General features: G+C 35.6%; 3 protein-coding genes across 7 annotated transcripts; 2 read left to right on the top strand and 1 right to left on the bottom strand.

Annotated features, from left to right (window-relative positions):
- Window positions 1-4,187: 4,187 nt before the first annotated feature.
- Window positions 4,188-9,609, top strand: LOC117615200 (autophagy-related protein 18b). 5 transcript variants are annotated; one of them, XR_004583975.1, is made up of 11 exons: window positions 4,188-4,309; window positions 4,395-4,468; window positions 4,660-4,733; window positions 4,809-4,918; window positions 5,502-5,593; window positions 5,721-5,833; window positions 6,424-6,543; window positions 6,801-6,946; window positions 7,480-7,673; window positions 8,460-8,525; window positions 9,093-9,142. XR_004583975.1 is itself a non-coding variant. In XM_034344240.1 (11 exons), the coding sequence occupies exons 1-11, from the start codon at window positions 4,248-4,250 to the stop codon at window positions 9,232-9,234; spliced, it is 1,113 nt and encodes a 370-aa protein (XP_034200131.1). In that variant the 5' UTR covers window positions 4,188-4,247; the 3' UTR covers window positions 9,235-9,609. The 5 variants fall into 5 exon arrangements, 4 of the variants coding, with proteins under 4 accessions (XP_034200131.1, XP_034200130.1, XP_034200133.1 ...); XM_034344240.1 differs by having other exon boundaries at window positions 7,483-7,596; window positions 9,093-9,609; XM_034344239.1 differs by having other exon boundaries at window positions 7,480-7,596; window positions 9,093-9,609.
- A 5,777-nt stretch (window positions 9,610-15,386) lies between these two features.
- On the bottom strand, window positions 15,387-19,687 carry LOC117616766 (transmembrane protein 208 homolog). The gene is made up of 6 exons (XM_034346176.1): window positions 19,516-19,687; window positions 17,657-17,758; window positions 17,363-17,556; window positions 16,764-16,848; window positions 15,928-15,993; window positions 15,387-15,846 (listed from the first exon to the last, which is right to left on the bottom strand). Exons 2-6 carry the CDS (start codon window positions 17,738-17,740, stop codon window positions 15,754-15,756), a joined length of 522 nt encoding a protein of 173 aa, XP_034202067.1. The 5' UTR covers window positions 17,741-17,758; window positions 19,516-19,687; the 3' UTR covers window positions 15,387-15,753.
- Window positions 19,688-19,724: 37 nt separating this feature from the next.
- LOC117616511 (50S ribosomal protein L6, chloroplastic) lies at window positions 19,725-22,154 on the top strand. Its single transcript, XM_034345848.1, has 3 exons — window positions 19,725-20,023; window positions 20,668-20,976; window positions 21,685-22,154. The coding sequence occupies exons 1-3, from the start codon at window positions 19,989-19,991 to the stop codon at window positions 22,019-22,021; spliced, it is 681 nt and encodes a 226-aa protein (XP_034201739.1). The 5' UTR covers window positions 19,725-19,988; the 3' UTR covers window positions 22,022-22,154.

Below are 22,154 nucleotides of genomic sequence, written 5' to 3'. Positions count from 1 at the left end.
TCAAAATGATATATATAAATGCAATATGATATAAATGATTATTACCCAATTCAAGTCAACCGTTGAATTTACATCCAACGATGAGTGACCATAAATCTCTTGGACTACAGGGGTCCAAGAGATCAGGACTGTACATATATATATGTATATTATAATAGATAATATATATGGGTATGGTATAATAATAATATACATGTATATATGTATATTATAATATATATACATATAGTATAAATATATAATGTATATGTGTATATACGTGTGTATATGTATATTATAATACATACATGGGTATAATATATATACACATATATGTATATATACTTATATATATATGTATTATAATATATAATATAATATATATATATATATATTACATATATACATGTATGCTATTATTATAATATTAATATGTATGTGTATATGGGTATATTATAATAATAATATACGTGTATATATCTATATGTATTTATATATTATATATGTATATATGTGTTTATATATATACATGTATATACGTGTATATATGTACATTAATATATAATATAATATATATTACATATATACATGTATACATGTATGCTATTATTATAATATTAATATGTATGTGTATATGAGTATATTATAATAATAATATACGTGTATATATCTATATGTATTTATATATATTATATATGTATATATGTGTTTATATATATATACATGTATATGTGTATATACATGTATATATGTACATTATAGTATATGTGTATGTAATAATAATAATAATAGTAATAATAGTAATATATGTACATTATAATAATATAATATATGCATATTATATATTGGTGAACATAGGATTAGCTAATCCTCCCTTTCTACAAGGGCTTAGTAGTCTCCTCATAAGGAGGTGTTTTTGGTGGGCCCGGTATTAGCAATCCCATCTAAGACTAGAATTAAATGTAACAAACATAGGGCATGTTTGGTATGCCTCACTATGCCTCACTGGACTGGACTGTGTTAAATAGCACTTGAAACCCATGTTTGGCAAAGGAAGGGATTAACTTAAATGAGACTATATTGTCCAACAGTTAAAAAAAAGGGGGACTCGTGTGTCTAATATAGAGAGCCCGAAATTGGGATTGCAAAATAGCGAGGGTGGAAAACAGAATACTCGAGTCCAACACGAAACCAATTTCTTCTTCTTCACCTAGACACGAGTCTGGGCAACGAAAGCCGAGTCCTTCACTTTTGAGCTCAAGTTCATCAAAAAGGCTTGAAACCCAGTAACTGCCTTGAGATCTTGCTGCTGCTCATGGTCGTTGAAAATAGTCCGAGGTTTGGTCTTACAGGTGGGTTGGGGACGACGAGTCTTGGGGTATCTGTTTGGTTATCATAATAGAAGCCATGATTCATTGAATTGGTTCCCATCTTCTTCTATTTCTCAAAGGCTGACAAATCGGAAGTCCCAGCACAAGATATGCAAACTTCACAGATCTAACTTCGGATGTTTTTATGTATTGAAAAAACTCATGTATTTGGTATATTTTCTAACCTAGATCTGTAACCCTTTAGACAGTATAATCAAACACTTTTGGTATTCATACAATAAAATTTTTATTCAGGTGGCCAAGGAGAATAATTGCACTCTACCCTCAGCAGCTCGGTTCATCATTAGATACCACTCATTCTATGGTCTGTGAGATAATAGAAAAGCACTATAAATTATACCCTTAAAAACTCATTGTGTGAGTAATTTGATTGTGATGAAATCTTTTTGAAATTGCAGCTTTACACAAGGCAGGAGCATATAAGCACTTGATGAACGAAGAGGATGTCGAAAACCTGAAAAATATATAATTTATTAAAGGCTAAAATTATCATAAATAATGAAAAATATATAATTTATTAAATAAAAAATAAATTAGCAAAAATACACTTGAAAAATATGTAAATAATTATTTTTTAGTCCGACAGAGCACCAAACATAGGTTTTCACTATTTTTACAATCCAGCTTCATAGTCCGATGCAGCACCAAACGCAGGTCAGTACTTAATCCAATCCGAGCTAATCCAAGACAGTCCCAGGATTTAGTCCAATCCATAACAGTCCGCCGTACCAAACGACCCCATAGTACTAAATTTAGTCCATGCCAGTTCAAGCCAAGCCTGTGTACCAAACGACCCCTCATGGTTTTCTCTAACTTCCTCCACATCTTCATGGTGGTTGCTTTTTTTTTTTTTTTTTTCGTTTGGTTCGCCATCCAGTTTTGTTTGGTTCCACATCCTCAAATAATGCTCATCCAGTTCCTTAACTAATCCTTAACACAAATGCTTAATGGAGATGCTCCCAGTATTAAAATACCCTACAATATTATAATAGGGTTTCGATACGATTCACCTCAGTCCACCTTACCTTCAGTGGGTGGAAGAAGTGTACTAGACTATTTCAATTGAAATTGACAATATTCTGAGCGTTGTTTGGTGTGCTGAGACTAGACTCATTAAATTGGACAACAATCCAACATATTGTATCTTACAAATCCCACATAGAGAGGTGAGACTCCTATCTTCTCCATCTACTTCTTTGTAACCATGAAAATTTCAATTGAAATCCCCAGCTCTTAATCTCAACTATTTGTTCTTCCATTATTTTTCAGAAGCACCCAAACTATCTCGTACTATAGGTCAATTTTGATAGGAGTAGTTGTACAACGTTAATTTTGTCAATCTAGGGCTGACTTCATAATTTACTAACTGTTACTTAGCATAATGGGTTTATGCGCAATAATTTTAAAACTTGAATGAGTGTTTGTGTAATTTCTAGAATTTCAAGGACTTACGTGTCTTCACCAACCTCAAGGGGTACTAGTTATTAAGTTTCGATTGGGTTTAGTATTATTTTAATGCATTTTTTCAGTAAGGTGCTTGGCCAAAAGCCCAAATATTATTTGACTTGCATTAGGGCATGTCCATCCCAAAAGGCTAAGGCTAAGGCTAAGGCTAAGGCAAGGCAAAGGCTGCTACTATTCAGGTGAATAGTGGCAGCCTTGCCTTTTTTGGTTCCACCCCAGAAAGGCTAGGGCAAGGGCAAGAAAAAAAAAAGAGAATATGCAACAAAATATAAACTTGTTATGTATTTATAGGGAAAGTGAATAAAATTGTTATGTATTTATAGGGAAAACATCAATAATTTTTTGGTATTTTTTTAATTAAAAAAATTGAATTTTTTTCATTTTTTTTTTGCTCGCTGACATCAGCACCCTCAGGCTGAAGCCCAAGCAAGATCTGCCCTGGGCTTGCTCGGGCTAGTGGGACCTAGAGCTTGCCCAGACTGCTTCTTCTGTGCTAGAGGTCCAAAACCCAGCAAACGGACCTCTTGTCCTGGCAAAAGGGCTTGCGCTGGATATGCTCTTACCAGTGCAAAGATTGAGCCCAAATATATATATATATATATATATTTAAATAAAAGAATTTATTTTACTACATTACGAACACACAAATGTACTTCGGTCCTTTCTCTAAGTTGAATGTGTAGGCATGCCACCACCAAAATATATGACATGTTATCCGGAATGGAATTGTGTAAATAGTGTACGTATGAAATTTGATTTTAAATCAAATGATTGAATTGCAGAGCATATAAGGGCTTAAGTTATGTCATTTCCTTAAAGTAAAGGATGGTTAGATTTTTTATTTGTTCTTTTTGGGTTAGGTCCTGTAGACACAAAATTATGCAATTAAATACAAAATTATATATTTTGAAACATGAATTAAAATAGGAAATCTTTTAGCTCCTTATCGCGGTGGAGGAAAAATAGGACGCAATGAAACGAAGTGCTAGGAAGTATATAACAAAAAAGTAAAGTGCTTGAATTAAAGATGCCAAAATAAAGAGAAATAAAAATTCCAATAACAAATAAGATAAATAATTTTAATAAAACTTAAAGCCAAATAAAAACTTAATTAAACTTGGTAAATCTAAGGGTAGTAAAATGTAATTTACCCTTTTAGTATTTTATTTCTGAATAACTAGATGCACTGAAAATCCTTACAGCCCACTTTTTATTATTAATGGGCTCAGGGTCCACCCACAGGACAACAATGGCCCACCCACGGGCCACGGTCACAGTGGGACCGCCTTTACCAATGTCTTCTTTGTCTCCCTTGTTTTGAACTCAAGCTTTACTTTATAAACTCCCAAAAAGCCTATACAAATTGGACTGAAGCTTTCAACTTGGAAGCTTCAGAACCCAGGAATTCCTCTAATGGCCAATCAGTCCTCCTCTTCTTACCCAATCCTTTGCGCTTCCTTCAATCAAGACACCAGGTAAACTCAAAGTTCACATTTTTTTTTTTCTTTCCAATTTATTTATTTTTCTGGTGGAAATTTGTAATTCTTTCGAATTTGTCAGTTGCTTTGCGATTGGGACAAAGGATGGCTTCAAAATATTCGATTCCAATACAGGGAGGCTCTGTTACGAACGAGGCAAGTTATCGAATTCATTTATTGCTTCCCAGAATCAAACTAAGAAAAAAAAAGCACTACACTTAATTTTTCAATTTTTGTTTATATGGAAAATTATGCTGCAGGTTTTTTTTTTTTTTTTTGAAATGATTTCTGTAGTGGGCTATTTCCATTTCTTTTAATATTTACTTATTTTATTTTGATTTGGTTAGCTATTGGAGCTTTCGTTATTGTTGAAATGCTATTTAGCTCCAGTCTTCTTGCCATTGTTGGAGCTGGTGAAGAGGTATGTAATGTAATCAGTTAGTTGTTAGTATTGGATTCTATCATGATAAATTTACTGACATTCTGACTGCTACAGCCATCTTTATCGCCACGGCGTCTCTGTTTGTTCAACACCACAACTGGAACTGCTCTTCGAGAATTAAATTTTTTGACTTCAATACTTGCTGTTCGCATGAATAAGAAAAGGTAACACGAAATTAGTCATCATGAGCTTGTGCTACGAATTTGTCTTGGTTAATTATCATAATAATCTTTAATTCGATGTTTCAAGCTGATATATGATACATCATTTAATTTGTTAACAAAATTTTTGAGCTTAGATATGATAGCAAAGACAATTGGCATATTTGGGACTTGTAGACACTTGTTAAGACAGTTATCGAGGTTCTGTACTATATAGTGAGATTTTACAAAATTATCATGTGATAATGCTCCCCCATTTTAAAGTACCGAATTATTTCGAAGTTCTACTTTGTTTAACCCTTTTTGGTTCTTCTACATGCATCTATGCAATGCAATCATATAGGTATGTATGGGCACAGCAAAAGTATGTACAAATACTTGGAAGTACATAGATTTAATGTTCTATATACATTGTTTTCCAATAAAAAAACTATAAATGCTTTATTTTTTTTTGATACTTTTGTAAAATCATTTAAGTGGTGCAGAACTCACTCAGCCCATTGGATGGTTGTTAATCTATTAAGTGAACTTCAATTTTTTCTCCTTTCTTGTTGAGGATTTTGATATGCTTTTTTGGGAAATGCAGACTTGTTGTCATTTTACAGGACAAAACATATGTATATGACATAAATAGTCTCGGAATCTTGGACACTATTGATACTATACCAAATTTAAAAGGTGAATTGGGTCACATTTCTTCTTGTACCAGTATGTGGATTCACATTCTGTTCAACCAGCAATCTGCCTCAAAACTTATTCGTATAACATTATCTTTTGTCATTTTTTTTTTTTTCATTCTCCTCAGGGCTTTGTGCATTCTCTCCAAGTTTGGAAGGGTGCTTCTTGGCTCTTCCTGCTAGCATCTCCAAGGGATCTGTGTTGTTGTACAATGTCATGGACCTGCATTTACATTGTGAGGTTATGGAATATGATATTCTTTTTCATACATGACAGAAAGATGGTAAAATATGTATGACGTCACTTCATTTTGTTATCTAGATGAATTAATACTTCTGAAAAATGTTTTTCAACATGAATTCAGAGCTTTTGTTTTAATAAGCCTGAGTGTTCTTTTTTACCGGTAATGTGGAAGATTTGTGGTTTTGTTCCTCTTCTATCTTGTTGGTCAATTTTCGTGGTTCTGTTTCATCTACACAGCCAAAAGTATGCAGTAGAGGAAGCACACAAATTAGAAAAATAAATGTTTTTTTTATAAATTTTTCGGAAGACATTAAAAGTAAAATGGTGTAAAGTGGATCCTGCAGTATGCTTCTTTAGATGCCTGCTTTCAAATCCTCAAGAAAATCACGATGCTTTGCAACTGCATTTGAAAATATGTAGTCATATTTCAAGAGTATCTGAATTGAATTTTTTATTTAAAAAATAAAGGATCAATCTTCATGGAATTTTATGTCTTTATTTAGTTGTATTAGATATGCAGCAAAAGATACTTCTCTTTCCATCTTCTAATTCTATGTATATTTATATTTCTTGAATTTGAACTACAGATAGATGCTCATCGAGCCCCACTTGCTGCAATGGCTCTTTCTTCCAATGGGACGTACATAGCAACAGCATCTGAACAGGGGACCATTATAAGAGTCCATCTAGTCTCAGAAGCAACTAAGGTGAAGAAGAGCAAAGAATTTCTTTTATCAAATTGAAGGGAAACAGTTCCTTTTATCAAATCCAAGTAATATTTGTGGACCCGCACCTTGGATCTCAAACATGTGTGTATATTTATATACTGCATAAGAATTACTGTTCCATCATCTCCTTTCCTGACTTATAACCTACAGCCACTGAAGCAAGTAGTGGTAGTACTTTTAATTGACTGTACTTTATTACAAGTAATATGGAGGTCTAATTAATCCTTCTTTGGCAGTCTTATAGCTTTCGAAGAGGGACATATCCGTCAACTATATTTTCTTTGTCATTTGGGCCATCTACGCAACTGCCAGATATTCTTGTCGGCACAAGTTCTTCAGGTTCTGTTCATGCTTTCTCTCTGGGGTTCTCTATTTATCAAAGGTGAGAACTAAAACTGAACATGTCTTTTCGTAACAACTGAACATTCTTAAGTTAGCACATTGATGTTGCACGTACCACATGAAGTCCTAATATATAAGGAAACTGACTCACGTATTTGCTTAATGTTGTTGCACTTTTCTCATGTCCTTAGATAAGTAAAGCTCTAGGCCTTCAGTAGCATTTGCTTATTCTTTTATTTGGTATTTATCTTCCTTCAGCTAGTTGCAATTGCGGTTGCCCTAAAAGAGAAAGGAAAAGCTGTATTAATAAAATTATGTTCTGACAAATGATTAATCCTTATTTTATTTGTTGCATAAGTCTTGCTGTTCAATCTTTGTGTCTAGTAAACTTATAAAAGAGTCTGTTCAAAAAAGTGAATTTACAAAAGAAGATAAAGAGGCAGTTCCTTTCAAATCCTTGGTGTTCACGATGTTCATGCAGTACACTTCTTTATGTTTTCCAATGTTAGAGAATTTTTTTTCATCCTTCTAATTTTCATTTGTAAATTCAAATCTCTTATCTCTCTCTCTTAGCAGAAGCAAAAGATCAGGAAGTTTTCTTGGATCAATTATACCTGGCTCTGTTACGGATGCATTGGATCCAGCCCATCATGATGTACTTCATAATGCTGCACCAGCAGGAGTCAAAAGGTGGACCAGTTTATAACTTACAATACTGTATGCATTAGTACATTTTTCCACTGGTCTTCTTCAACACAGCACCATAGGTGTGGCATATCATGTGAATGGAATGAGACTTATCTGGGCAGTCTGGCTCAGATTCTAAAAAGTCAGTTGACTTCTGGTTGTTTCAAACTCTATTTTCTACTTCTAGGGGAAAAGTTTGCGCCTTTATGGATTCTCCTTTAAACTGAGTGCGGTCTTTGTCTACGTAACTGAACATCTCTTTGATATTAAATTATGGTATAGGCGCTTCTGTCAGACCTTGTGGAAACAATTGTCTGGATGAATACACCTTAATTTCTGGCCAGCCTTGTCTTTTGTTGCTTGTTCTAAGTTCCATAGAAGATTAAGTTTGTTATGAAATCTTTTGGTTATTGGCTTTTTGGTATATTTAAGGGTGAATTTCAAAAACATTGTGGTGTGATGCACAATGTGCACCGTGTACTTTTGGAATATAATACAGACCAGAGTTGCAGATTTAGATTTACGAAGCAACAATATGTTTGACTGCTATGTAATTATGAACTGCTTTCCAGTTAAGTAAGAGAAGTTATTGATAAGAATCCATTTTACATTATGATTATTTTGTTGTTGCTGTGGAATTGTGAACTTTCCAGTTAAGCAAAGGAGTTTGTTTATAAGAGTGGGTCTTTATTCTTTCAACTGGCCCATGGATTAGGATTTTGGTCATAAGCCATACCTGGGTTGTGGACATTTGGCAATTCAGATTTCACTTCTGATATATTATCCTTTCTTGCTATTGTTTTATCTTTAGCCCATTAATTCCTGAAGTCAAGTTTAGTGTTTCATTTTTTAAAATTTTTTAACAGCTATGCCGTGATTCGAAAGGTTGACAAGGTTGCTGATACATCAACTTCAGAAATTGTGGCTTGCAGGTTCGTTACCGGTTGTTGTCTGTAGTCTTATAAAGTTAAGTCTCTTCTTTGGTATTCCTTTGTTGACCCTCCCCATTCTCAATCCCTTTCTACAACTTAGGGTTCTGAATTAGCCAGTTGAATAGTGTTCTCAACAGTAAATAATGTACAAAGCATTTTTATGCAAAACGTTTTTCACATGCCCAACAGGAGTGGCTCTCATTGGGCCATGAACTACTGCTGGATTTCTATGAATGATTAAATTAGTTTGAAGTACCAACTCTCATGTTTAAATTTCTGGTTCGTGATCAACTGGTTTTCATTGATGACCACATAAACTTGACGTGCCATCTCTCTGAGTTATAAGTAAAAGTACATTATTTACCATTATGCACTATTGGGGAAGATGTGGAGGCAACAAATTCCTCGCACCTTTGTGCAGTGTAGGTTTTGAATACTGTTTGAATAAAGCTACTTAATAATCTTCTCTTTTTGAGGTTTGTCTGCTTATGTTTTATTTATTACAGTTGTCGATTATTTCTACCTTCTTATTGGCTTGAATTCTTCCTATTTGGACTTTCATTTCAGGGCAACTATTTCCATTATAACATACAATGGGTACTTCCAGGAGTACAACTTAAGCATCAACAATCAGAATGAGTTCTCATGGAGTTTGGAGCGTGAATTCAAGCTACTGACCGTCATCTCAGACGATGCCATCAGCTCCTGATGAAAGTGTTGAATGGATCATCTCTGAAACTAGGGGAAGTGCACGCTATTATTTAAGCCCAGCAGACAGAATTGTGCTAGTATGCTTCGAGGTCTAGTGACTAGCCTTGAAGGATCATGTAAATTGGGGGCGGTAATTGTTGACACGACACGGTAACAGTAGGTTAGTATTGGGCATATTTCGTGTCAGGATCTCATCCCAGATAACATATGATTAGTTAACAATTTGTGGTGTGCATAAAAGTGGAGATTTCTACATATATACATGTGAATAGTTGAAGCCCTTGACCCTTCCCAAAATATGTATCTCTAAATTGATCATAACGAGCGGGTGCAGCTTTTCAATAAAAGAAGTAATTATTTGGTTGGTCATAAATGGTTTTGTATCGTTTATGTAATGGTCATCAATTGTAAGTGCCCACAATTGTTAGTGTGTATGTTTCCGTCGGATCAAGAGCAATGACATCCAGCAGCACAATTGTTTTTGTATTGAAGCTCTCATAACGTGGGAGGGGTAATCTTCTAAAAGTTCAAAATTAATTCAAACCATTTTAGGGCTTAAGTTAACATACACACCATAGGTAAAATTAGGGGTAGGTATGGTCTGGATTGGATTGGTTTGACCTCAAAATCACGGTCAAACCAATTACAATATAATGATTTGAATCAGTTTGGTTTTGATAAAAGGCATGAAGGAAACCGAACCAAATCAAACCAATTTAAGACGTTTAGTTCGATTTGGTTTAGCCGGTTTAGGCCTAAAGCCCAATTCCTTCAAAACAAATTACTTTTTGAATACACCTAAATTTTGTTTGACTTTTTATTTTTAATGTCAATTGAAATCTGAATTGAATATATCCAAACTTTTACAAACTCTTTTAAAATCTGAATATACCCAAACTTTTAAACTCTTTTAAAATCTTAATTGAATACACCCCTCTCAGATTATATCTCTTGGAGATTGCTCTCATAGCCTTGGGCTTCTAATTAATGTGGAAGGCCAAGATGGTCCAGCCATGAGGGCCGTGGTGGTTCGGCAAGCTGCGGAACAATAGTAATGTTTGATGGTTATGGGATAAGTTGTGTGGTGGTGACTTATGGCCCAATTTGGTCCTGGAAAATGTGCATTTAATGTTGGCTCATTTCCCTAAAGTTTTTCATGGAAATGGAAAATGAAACCCAATGGGGAAAGAGGGTTACATTTTCCCCTCTATTTTCCCACGTGTCAGACAACCATTTCTCATGAACCAAATGCAGCCTTAGTTAAATTTAACATTGGTTTTTATAATTTTTTATCAAACGCACCCTTTCTCCTTGCTGACAACCAACCGTGAGGACACTATGGGGGGATGTGGCCACTGCCCCTCCTCCCCTACGCCCATCTTTCCCTTCCTCTCCTCATCTCCCATTCTTTTTCTCCCATATTTTCCTTTCCTCTTATCCCCTCTTCTCCTCCCATTCCCCTCCCCAGATAGTCTAGATCTGTTTGGATCTAGGTATATTTGTCTGTTTGTTTTGTTTGGTTGTTTTTGCAGTGTTTCAGGTGGCTGGTGTTGTCTTTGTCTCAGCGGTGGCGACAGTAGTGACTTTGGATTGTGTCTCTCCTTGGGAGAGTTGTGATACCTGGTGGCTGATGTTTTGTCTCTGTTTTAACGACGACGGCAGCAGCGACGCTGGTGGTAGTTGTTGGGATGTGGTGCTCTTCTTTACTCTGCGCCGACCGAAAAACTATGCTTGGTTATAGGAGGTTTTCTTTGTCAGGTTCTGAGTTGAAGTGGAGTGCTTCTCATGGGTCTTTTTATTGTTGTTTCTGTGTTCTCCTCCGTGTTCTCTCCTGGTTTCTGCTATAGTATTACTTATAGTTTGTATGGGTGTCAAAGAACTATGATTTTGCTCATAGAAGGCTTCTTTTGACAATTGGGATGTTCTGCGGTCCTCTCATGTGAGTTTACTAGTTGGGGTTTCTACGGTTCTCTCATGTGGGTCTACTGTGTTAGTCTCTAGTTGCGGTTCTCGTCGGAGGTCTTTGTGTTAGGTTTTGTTTTTGACCTGTTCTTTTATTGTAATGGTCCAAAGTGACCTGAATTGGACTCTCTTGTTAGTCCATGATGTGTGTAGTACTCTTTGCTTCCCTAGGATTTGTCCCATGAGGTTGTTTTAAGAAGGTTTTAATGAGGCTACTGTATCATGTCGCTCTTTGTACGTCTGTGGTTTTATGAATGAATTCTTCTTCTAAAAAAAATTTAAGTCCTAAATAACGTTGCACGGGCCACATAATAAATATCTAACTAATCATTTCCAACTTGGATTATAATTTAGTTAATTTATTTTAAGAAAAAAATTTTAAAAACCTAATTAATCAAAAGCCCTGCACCTAAACCTAAACAATTAAACTTGCTGTCGTACCACCATGCACAAGAGAGGAGGCTCTTTCTTTCAAACTCTCTTAGTGTAGGATCCGACGCCCATATATGCATAAGCTATAATTCTATACAGATATGATGCACAATATATACACAAAGCTAATGGAGTCAAAACTGAAATATATAAAAAGCTAATTTAGCCTTCTCTTTCATTCAATCGGTATTAATTCCCCCATCCTCAATCATCTTCATGGAGTCAAAACTGAACTAAGTTTTCATTTCAAAAGTCTCAAATTCAGATCCTTGTTCCAAGACGATGATGATGACAGAAGTCTCAAATTCTGATGCTTGTTTCCAAGATGATGACGATAAGAGTCAACAATGGTAGGACACAAGTTTAATTGTTTAGGGCTGCTGGGCTTTTTGATTAATTGAGTTTTAAAATTTGTTTTAAAAATTGGACTAAAAAGTCTCAACTTTAAATTCTATCTAAAATTCCAAGAGAGATTGAGTTTTTAAACAAAGATAACTTTACAAGGTTAAATTCCGTTACCCAAACAAGAAACTTTACAAATTCTAAATGTCTACACTTCAAGACCCAATTGACCGTGTGGTTGCTGTTTGTATTCGTGATTAGGGACCAATTCGTATCATTACAAACTATTTTATTTTTTGGTACTGTGAGTTTTTGCACTTAATGTCAACTGTCATTGAGTCGCGTGGCAGAGCTTCCAAATGAAAGGCTAGAAGGTTCTATGTCACACTCACACATTGGATCTTTTTGGTAAACTTATTCTTTTACCCATATGTTAGTGTTCGGTTTTCGTCTGAATATATTCTCGACATCGTTGGTTAGTTTTTATGATATAGATATACATATAGTACGAGAGCAGTGAAATGTTGGCTCACTTAAGAAACAAATTCTCTCCATTTTGTTTCTTTTCTATTGATCCATCGAATCATTTGTACAAAAGTGAATCATATTTAATTGAAATAAAATTACAATTATATTTGCATTCAGACCAAAAAAAACAGGAACCTAATAATACAAAGGATAATATTGAACATCAAATATGCCTAAGAAACCAATTCTATGTCGCATCTTTCAGAAATCAGAAAATCCACTAGAAGGCACCTCTTTCGCAATCACAACGTCGTACTCCGGATCGAAGAAGTTTTCAACTCCATGAACAATGAGTCGTCCATTGTTGAAGATAACCCAGTCTGTGACTTTGACTTGGTTAAGAGAAGGGTATGATGCACCGGTGCCGGGTAGGGAAGTAACAACGAGAGGATGACCCGGAAGAAGAGTTTCGACCTTGGAACCAAGATGAAAAGATGCCTCCATGGTATGTGGGTCGATCTTGAATGGCACAATATGGTACTTGAGGAGCGTCAATGGAGGAGGCTGAGGATACTTGGAGTTAAAGAAAGCTTGGTCATGAGGGCAAAAGAGCGTAAGAGTGGTGCTTTGGTTGATGAATTGGGTTCGGATCAAAGGCTCAAGAACAGTTTCTAGGGTTAGTGCCATGGCACGATAGCCTTTGTGAGAGAGTACAGCTGACACCCAACCAAGATTTATGGCTGATGATTTGGGTTGGTGTATTTGTTGATACGGTTGGGCACCTTGAATGGTAATAAAGAGAGTTGAAGATGCAAGTAGAAGGAGAAAACATGATATCGCAAACTTGGAAGCCATGGGAGAAGAAAACAAAGAACGCAAAGATGCTAGGTTGCTATATATAATTGCTTGCGTCTATAGGATCTGAGTGTGTGAAACGAAACCTGAAGGGTGAGGCTATATATACTGATTGCTATCCTAATCCCAATCCCATAGAGATTTCTACTCCTTTTTATTTTCAAACAAATATTAATTTACTTGTGTTTATCTCAATATCAATATGAACCTTCTCCGAAACCAACGTACGTTGTGTAGTAGTTTTTGTTTTTTTCATTTTTTTTCAATATGGGGAGATGCCACAAATTTGAAAACCCTCCAAATTGATTAAAATTAAAAAATTATATATATTAATTTATTCAACATAATGGGTTTAAATTTGGACATTTTATATATTTTTTTATTATAGAATATTTTCTATTGAGAGGGACGATAGCACACTAAACTCACACACTACATGTATACTAAGACTTGAACCTATCCGAGGGAGCAATTGCTCCAAACCACTAAAGTTGTATGAGAGATTAGGTTGTAAATTTAGGTTTCTTTTGGAAAATAAATAATATTTAATACAACAAAGACAAGTACCAAAAATAGGTTGTAGAATTGTACGTCGTTTAGGACTTCTAATAACATTTTGATAAACGAATGTATTTCGTTTTCCGAAAGAAAATGAAATCCTTTTACGATTTTGATTAAACCAGGACAGAATTTGGAAGACCGCCTTATTAGTGTATATATATATATATATATGCTTCACCCTCGTCAGGTTTTGTTTCACCAACAAATCCCTCACAACACTTATCTCTTGTGTTGCGCGCAATGGCTTCCAACTTTGCATTCTGTTATCTTCTTCTACTTCTCTCTTCAACTCTCTTCATAACCATTCGAGCCGCCCGACCCTACGAACAACCAAACCAACCCAAACCATCAGGAGGAATCAGCGTTGATTTGGTATCAAGCGTGCTCTCTGACAAAGGGTATCATGCCATGTCACTAACCCTAGAAGCCGGTCTTGAGGCTTTGACGCCAACCCATTTCATAAACCACAACACCACTCTTACCCTCTTTTGCCCTCAAGACCAAGCTTTCTTGAACTTCAAGTATCCTAGGCCTCCATTGACACTCCTCAGGTACCATGTTGTGCCATTCAAGATCGACAAAGAAGGCAACTTTCCATCATGGTTCCATGGTTGACACTCTTCTGCCTGGTCATCCTCTCGTTGTTACTTCCCCACCTGGCACCGGAAGATACGCTTCTCTTAACCTAGTAAAAGTCACTGAATGGGATCTTTACAATGATGGACGACTGATTATTCATGGGGTTGAGGACTTTCCAAGTACTGAGATATCCAATATACGACGTGATTAACATTCAAGAAAATCCTCGAGAAGGATTTTCTATGCTGAAAGATGCACTAGAGATTATTAGCTTGTTTATCTTGCTAGCACTGGTGGCTGCTTTCACTTATGTACTAATTCGTTCATTTATTTTTCCTCAAAAGCCAAGGGATGGAGAATATGCACTTTTGTATTAAGGTTCTTGTTGTTTGAGTTTTATTTGTCCCTTGGTTTCTTCTTATAAGTCCTTATGTGTTGGTTTTAAGTCTTATATTATTTCCGAACTTGTAACGTAACATAATCAATAAGTTAATCTTTTGGAATAGTCCTACTATTGCACCGGAAGTTATGCGTTCAAATTTTCCCCTAATATCGCCTCCGTCATTCTTCACCTAATATCGCTTGTATCATTCGTAATTTTTTTTCCTTTTGCATTGGGCCACAAATTCACTGTTCTCTTGGGTTACAACAAAATTTGAAACTTACATCCCTTCCTCCTCAATCCATTGTTGTTTCGAATCTTATTTTGTGATAACCTAGGAACATATGAAATGCTTCAGATCATGGGTATAAATTATAACATGGACTATGAAAGCTTGGAACAATTTTTTACTTATATCTTCTTTTTCAAATGCATAGTGCTACTATATCTCCTGTCCAAATGCCAATAATTTATTTTTTGGACTTCAGCCTCAACCTGCAAAGCAGAGGATGAATTACTTATAGGGCATGCATTCTCTTTCTATGATGTATGTGTGTTTATCGTACAAATTTTAAATTTATATCAATTGATCTTCGAGAACTCTTTCATTTACGTCAAGTAATCGTAAGTTTCATTAGTAAGAAGTATCGAAAATCGAAAAGATCAGGAGATACAATTAAAACCCATTCTTCACCTATATATTTGTAGCAGTCTTGCCCAAATGTGAAGGTGCATCTCTATCCATTGGCTAAAACAAATCCCATTTTGAATGCGTTGAGTAAGAAACAAGCAGAGCATGGGCATCCAAACCAAGACACATTTCTTGGCCATCTCCAAGTCGGAATTATACAGTTCATGTACTCGGCCAAGGTACTACAACTCAGCATCAAGAGAACTGGTTTAGAGCAAAAGCTGGTAACTCATTCTGGAAGTAGATTATCTACTTCTTGTCTTGACAAACTGGCCTCTTGAAGCCTTCTTCTCCATCTTTTCCCTCTTCTTCCGAGTCTTTTCATCCTCAACACCTCCCTAATTCACACATAAATGATATCAAATTACACACAATTTCAAATATAATATTCTGTCATGCAAATACAGAAGAGAGAGTACCTCTGAGCCTTGCGACATAAATCCTTTAATGAAACCCCATGATTTGTATACTCCAAAACCTGGGATCTGGAAACCAACAAAAGAAAGTGTAAAACCACCTATTTCTGTCCCTCTTACAGAAGTTATTTGAAAATTTTCCGAGGAAAAAAAAAACCGAAAAAAAAAGACCTTATCTTATAGCCATATTTGTCTGGTATCTCTAATCCTTAAATGTTATTATACATAAATCTGGGATCTGGAAACCAACAAAAGAAAGTGTAAAACCACCTATTTCTGTCCCTCTTACAGAAGTTATTTGAAAATTTTCCAAGGAAAAAAAAAAACTGAAAAAAAAGACCTTATCTTATAGCCATATTTGTCTGGTATCTCTAATCCTTAAATGTTATTGTACATAAATCGAGCAGTCAAATTATGAGAATCTTCTAGTGACACCTTCTAAACCCATCAGATGAATTTCCTACAACAATACAGTTGCCAAAGACAAACTTTTGTGTTACTCATATAACAGCCTACTGCCCCTACCGACAAATGATAAAAATACAGCAAAAAATACCAGGTTAGAAGGGTCATTTTAACCCGTCAAGGACCAAGTGACAGTGCTGCATGGGAGATAAGTCCAATTAAACCAGAGCAATTTCTCCTTCTAAGTCAAAGCTAATATAGCGACTACTCTTCCTTAGTCATGGCCCTTTTACAAAGAAGATTCTAGGTCACCTGGGGGTAGCCTCCCTTAATAGGTGATGAATGCCCACCTATTTGGAAAATATACAAGCAAGGTTCTATTGCAGGAATGTATGAATGCATGACAAGAAGTAAAAACGTTAATCACATCTTACCAGCAGATAGGTGTACCAAAATTTTCCAGAGATTATGGACATGACTTGCACGAAGCTTGTGATGTAAATTACATCATGCATATACCTGCAAGACATGCGTGTGTGTTTGTATTAATACCACAAGAATACATGTTACATTTCTACAGCATTCAAAAGTGCCAGGGATGCTAGATGTCAATAAAGTAGGATAGAACAGAGTCGGTTGTTGAAATATAAAATTGTATGGTTTAACTTATTCATTTGTTGCTGTGTTCCCAAAGAAGAGAAACACACTGTACTCCAACTGTTGCCACACAGCAAATCCTATAACTTCTAAATAAAGTCTAACAGCTCTTAACGTTGAATATAAATAGATTTTTCATTTTTAGTACTTCAAATGAACATAAATTACATAATTCAGTACCATACTTAATTAAGGACCCCAATAGAGCACATACCTCAAGGGTCAAAAATAGTTACAAGGGTATGCCTATAATTCGATAAGAGCCCAAAATTCAAACCCTTGGTATTATCCTATCTAAAGCATTGTCTGAAAGGAAATGAACAAGAAATGAAGGTCCTGCAAATAATAAGAAATATCACTAGAAACAAAGACATACCCACACACTCCACCAGTGGTCATATCAAAGCCACCATCTAGAAGTTCCCCATCATTGCCATAAGAAGGAGTTGCCATCTGGGCAAGTTGTTTATAGGGGATGTAATAAGCCAGGGATGTCAGAAGCAAAGCAACCCAATTTTTCCAGGTGAAAGTAGAATGGAAAATGAGCATCCTTAGCAACACATAAATAACCTACATCCATTAACATAACATCAATATAACTATACTCAATGGGTTTTGAAATAGAAATTATGATTACCAAATACACTCAGCGACGGAGCATTAATCATACATTACAGGCCACAATCAGGCGACGGAGATTCGCCATGTGCCGGGTGTTCTCTTCCTTACGCTTCTTTGCACCTTGATTTGCCATCTCTCTCTAATCTATTCTCTGTAAGAAAGAATGTAACCCTATCAAAATTGAGAATCCTCCTAGTTAAGAAGAAGAAGAGGAAAGCAGATAAAGTTATGTAATGGACGAATTTGACCCTTGACAGGTTGAGTGAGCAGGTTAATATGTAATCCATTATGAAAGTAGGGCCCAGGACTCGCCCCAGAAACCCAATAAAAATGGAAACAAAGCAAATACGAGCTCCATTTCATCAGAAGAAACACAACAAAAATCACCAGAGCTGCAAGTACACAGAAATTCCTAATTTCTCAAAAATCCTCAACACAACTAACCTAATTACCAAAATTAAATAAACATCTTCATCATAAATCAATCAAAACAACCATTAACAGAAAGAACCACAATTGGCAAAGAGCAACTTAAATAATTTTCACAAATCAACAATTTCAACTCCAAACCCAATTTAATCCTACTCCGACGTCTATTTAAATATATGCAATATACGCATGTATCTATATAATATGTATTACATAGAAAGCTGTAATTAAAATGACATGGGAAAGCTGTAATTAAAATGACATGGGTACATATAAAACATGAACAGATCTGTTTTTCCAAATTCAAAACAAAAAACCCAATTTAATATTTACTAAAACTAATGGAATTCAACAGGGGAAGCAAAATTAAGCAATTCCTTCTTCCTCTAACCTACTAAAGAACCCAACAATATATTCTTTAGAAAGAAAACTACAATCACAACTAATATCACAAAGAACATACACTAATCAGTAAGGTCACCACATGGTCCAAGCAATATTAATACCAAGTGCATTTGAGGAAAACATACAATTTTGCATTAGGCCCCCTATATTCACCATCTTTTCATTCGTGTATAACTGAGAGTTGAAAAGACTTGCCGAAAATTAGAAAGCAATGTGCTTGGAGTTAATACATATATTGACTTTCGTAGTGTTTTGATGTAGGTTTGGTAAATGAACCAAGCTAATGCACATTTGTCACCTAGCTTACTTAATTCTTATCCACCGTGATAAACCAAACAATACAATTAGAATAATTTTTTTCCTGATTATTCATACAATTATACAGGAGACTGATGCCTTCTCATTTACTACATTGCAAATTACTTAATATCTAAAAATTCAACCTATATGATAAACAGACTTCAGAAAATCAAGATTATATAATTTTTCCCTTTTTCAATCATTCAAAGTTACAAATGAAACAAAATAAATAAATTTAAGACAAATATGAACATTTCACTACTCCCAACTATTTTCTCTTGTACTTGAGGAATTTTTCAGAGGATATCCCAATTAAATTTAAGAAAAAGCAGACCATGAAAGGACTCAAAAATCACAATAGATGATGGCAAATATCCAGATTCAAGAATTGAAACCCACATTCAAGATTACAGGAACATTGAAAACCAAACATACAAACTCAGATTCAAGATTAAAAAACTCAGAAAAGTTAAATAAATAAATAAATAAAGCACTAATTGAATTGCCATAAACAAAAAACTCAAAATTCAACACAGAGGTGATTCAAGCCATAAAAATTGGTAGAAACCCACATAAACAGAGCAACAACAACAACAAAAAATTCCCCAACATATAGTCGAATATCCCAAACAACAAATAAGTATGTTTTCGAACAAGTCATGCCATCAAAATACATAAAAAAAAAATAATAAAAAACCAACATATCAATCTGCAAAAAATGGAACCCACGATGGTCCAGTAGAGAGAGAGAGAGAGAGAGAGAGAGAGAACTACCTGGGTTCGGCTGAGAGGGATGGGACAATTGATAAGAAGTTAAGCTGATACTGGAGGAAGACTACCAGAGCAAGAACGTCGGGTAGAGACCGTAGAGTAGTTGTGATGGTCGGCTTTTGGAGCCTGCGGGTTCTTGTTTTATTTATTTTATTTAGTGAGAGGACAGCTGTCAGAAGAATAAGGAGGGGAATATGGAGGGCAAAGAGAAAATGGCCACAGGAGAATTGAACCAGTTACCGATTCATTCATTTTCAGCCATAGGATTGATACATTGAATTCCAGCCGTTGATAAAGTGCCTGCACCGGTGTAGCCACTGTACCACATAATCGTCTAATCTTTAACCCCTCCTCTCCTCATTCTCACGCTGCACAGTTAGTAGCTCCTCTCTGCTCTCAGGTTCTATCCCTATCTCTCTCTCTCTCTCTCTCTCTCTCTCTCTCTCTCTCAGGCTGATGCTAACAAGCTCTTAAGAATGGCTTCCTCAATTACCTCATCTTTGCAAACCAGGTCAGTTTCAAACCCTACTGGGAATTTCATGTTTGCTTGTACTTTTCTCTTCAATAATTCAAGCATTGTTTCAGTTGTTCTCTTTTTGGGGCTTATGGCATTGAACCCTTTTCTTGTTATGACATATGGGTTACAATGTGTGGTAATAATTTGCAAAGTTAGAATCTTTTTTTTACCATTTGAAGCCTTTTTCAAACAGCTTGTAATGGCATAATGATGGGTTTTGTGTAAGGAGGCATAGCAGGATTTGGTTTTAGGGTTGGCTAAACCATTTCCAGTTAATTTTGTTTATTAAGTATAATTCTTTTTTTTAGCAAAAAACACACATTTAGGGGCTAGAGGGACATAGCCAGCCAAAACCTTATTCTCAAATGTAAATGCATATTAATAAAGAAAACACAAGTTGAGAAAAAGAAAGGAAAATTGACGAAAAGATAAGAAACAAATGTGCAATGCAAATACAGAGTTAGAGAAATTAGTGTTTAGATTGTGTTCTTATATTTTGAGAGTTTTCATTACTTTCAGTAGCTAGTATTGGAATTTGTTTGCCTGACTTTCAGCATTTTCTGATTTAATGGTGAGTTCACCAATTGGAGTGGAATATTTCTGATTTAGTGAATAGCTCTTTTCCTATCATGTTTCAGCAATTTGCGGTCTGCCTTTTTGGGCGAGAGAAATGGATTCTCTGTTTGTAGTGTTTCTGTAACTCATGTTGGGTTTTTGAAAAAGACTATAGAATGTAAGGAATCCCGAATTGGAAAGCAACCTATTGAAGTGCCATCCAATGTGTCAATCAAATTGGAAGGTCAGGCTTTGGAAGTAAAGGGACCATTGGGGCAACTTTCGATGACTTACCCACGAGAAGTGCTGGTTCAAAAGGAGGATTCTGGGTTTCTAAGGGTCAGAAAGGCATTAGAGACTAGAAGGGCCAATCAAATGCATGGGCTTTTCAGGTAAGTTTCTTCCATCCTTCAGCCATACACTTTGAACAAAAATCAGTCGTCGTTATTCTTCATGGTTTGTTCTTTCAATTTTGTTTTCTGGTGATGTCTTAGAGCTCCAAGTATCATGATAATCATGGTTTGTTCCTTCAATTTTGTTTTCTGGTGATGTCTTAGAGCTCCAAGTATCATGATAATGGATCATATAAAAGAATAAGTTTAATGAGATCGGGAATTGAAAAGGGTTTGTGGTTAATGGTTATTATGATATTCTGTATTGTGATTGGATGTCTGCTTTCACATGCCATAGGTAGAATGAGTACTTGACCAAGGGGCAAGTGGTTATTTTGCTTTCTTTCTTTTCTGTGAAAAACAAAGAAAAAAATAGAAGAGAAATTTGTCATTGTATTTGCATCTAAAGCAGGCATTAGTATGATCAAGAAACCTCTCTCTCTCTCTCTCTCTCTCTCTCTCTCTCTCATGTGCCATGTTGTTATGATGCTTTTATTCCCAAAATATTCTATATTTTTTATTTTCTGTACAACATGAATGCTGGTGGTTTGGCCATGTAAGAGGAACATGTACAAGTCTCACTTGAGATTTACAGAATCCGGCTGACCCTTAGGATAGTTACAGACACCATGGTGGTTGAGATTTACGAAAAGCTATTGAGCCTCTTTCAACTGGCCCTTATGTTCCTATTTGAATACTTTTTCTTAGGACACTGACGGACAATATGGTGGTGGGAGTGTCAAAAGGATTTGAGAAGAGGCTGCAATTAGTTGGCGTCGGTTATCGAGCAACCCTAGAAGGGAGGATCTTGGTATTAAGTCTTGGGTTTTCCCATCCAGTTAGGATGGATATTCCTGATGGCATACAGGTGAAGGTGGAAGAGAATACCAGAGTCGTTGTCAGTGGATATGACAAGAGCGCTATCGGCCAGTTTGCTGCGTCGATCAGGAAATGGAGACCCCCAGAACCATACAAAGGCAAGGGTGTGAAATATGCGGATGAAATTATAAGAAGAAAGGAGGGAAAGGCAGGAAAGAAAAAGTAATACTCTTACATTGTTTCAAATTTGTGTTCTCACATTTGTGCTTGTCAAATATGTGTCAGAATTCTCGAATGTACTGACATACCGTAAGCAATTCATCGTTAGTTTGTGTTTAATTTTTCCAGTATTCTGTTTA

The sequence above is a fragment of the Prunus dulcis genome, chromosome 1, assembly GCF_902201215.1.
Source record: "Prunus dulcis chromosome 1, ALMONDv2, whole genome shotgun sequence".
NCBI lineage: Eukaryota > Viridiplantae > Streptophyta > Magnoliopsida > Rosales > Rosaceae > Prunus > Prunus dulcis.
Note: the sequence above shows the minus strand (reverse complement) of the source record. Positions and strands in the feature narration are given on the sequence as shown.

Coding starts and splice junctions, on each gene's coding strand:
- LOC117615200 (XM_034344239.1), top strand. CDS start 4,248: ATGGCCAATCAGTCCTCCTCTTCTTACCCAATCCTTTGCGCTTCCTTC. Junction 4,310..4,394: donor TCCTTCAATCAAGACACCAG/GTAAACTCAAAG, acceptor CGAATTTGTCAG/TTGCTTTGCGATTGGGACAA. Junction 7,597..8,459: donor GCACCAGCAGGAGTCAAAAG/GTGGACCAGTTT, acceptor ATTTTTTAACAG/CTATGCCGTGATTCGAAAGG.
- LOC117616766 (XM_034346176.1), bottom strand. CDS start 17,740: ATGGCAAATCAAGGTGCAAAGAAGCGTAAGGAAGAGAACACCCGGCAC. Junction 17,557..17,656: donor GCCTGATTGTGGCCTGTAAT/GTATGATTAATG, acceptor TAATGGATGTAG/GTTATTTATGTGTTGCTAAG. Junction 16,849..17,362: donor ACCACTGGTGGAGTGTGTGG/GTATGTCTTTGT, acceptor CATGTCTTGCAG/GTATATGCATGATGTAATTT.
- LOC117616511 (XM_034345848.1), top strand. CDS start 19,989: ATGGCTTCCTCAATTACCTCATCTTTGCAAACCAG. Junction 20,024..20,667: donor ACCTCATCTTTGCAAACCAG/GTCAGTTTCAAA, acceptor ATCATGTTTCAG/CAATTTGCGGTCTGCCTTTT. Junction 20,977..21,684: donor CAAATGCATGGGCTTTTCAG/GTAAGTTTCTTC, acceptor ACTTTTTCTTAG/GACACTGACGGACAATATGG.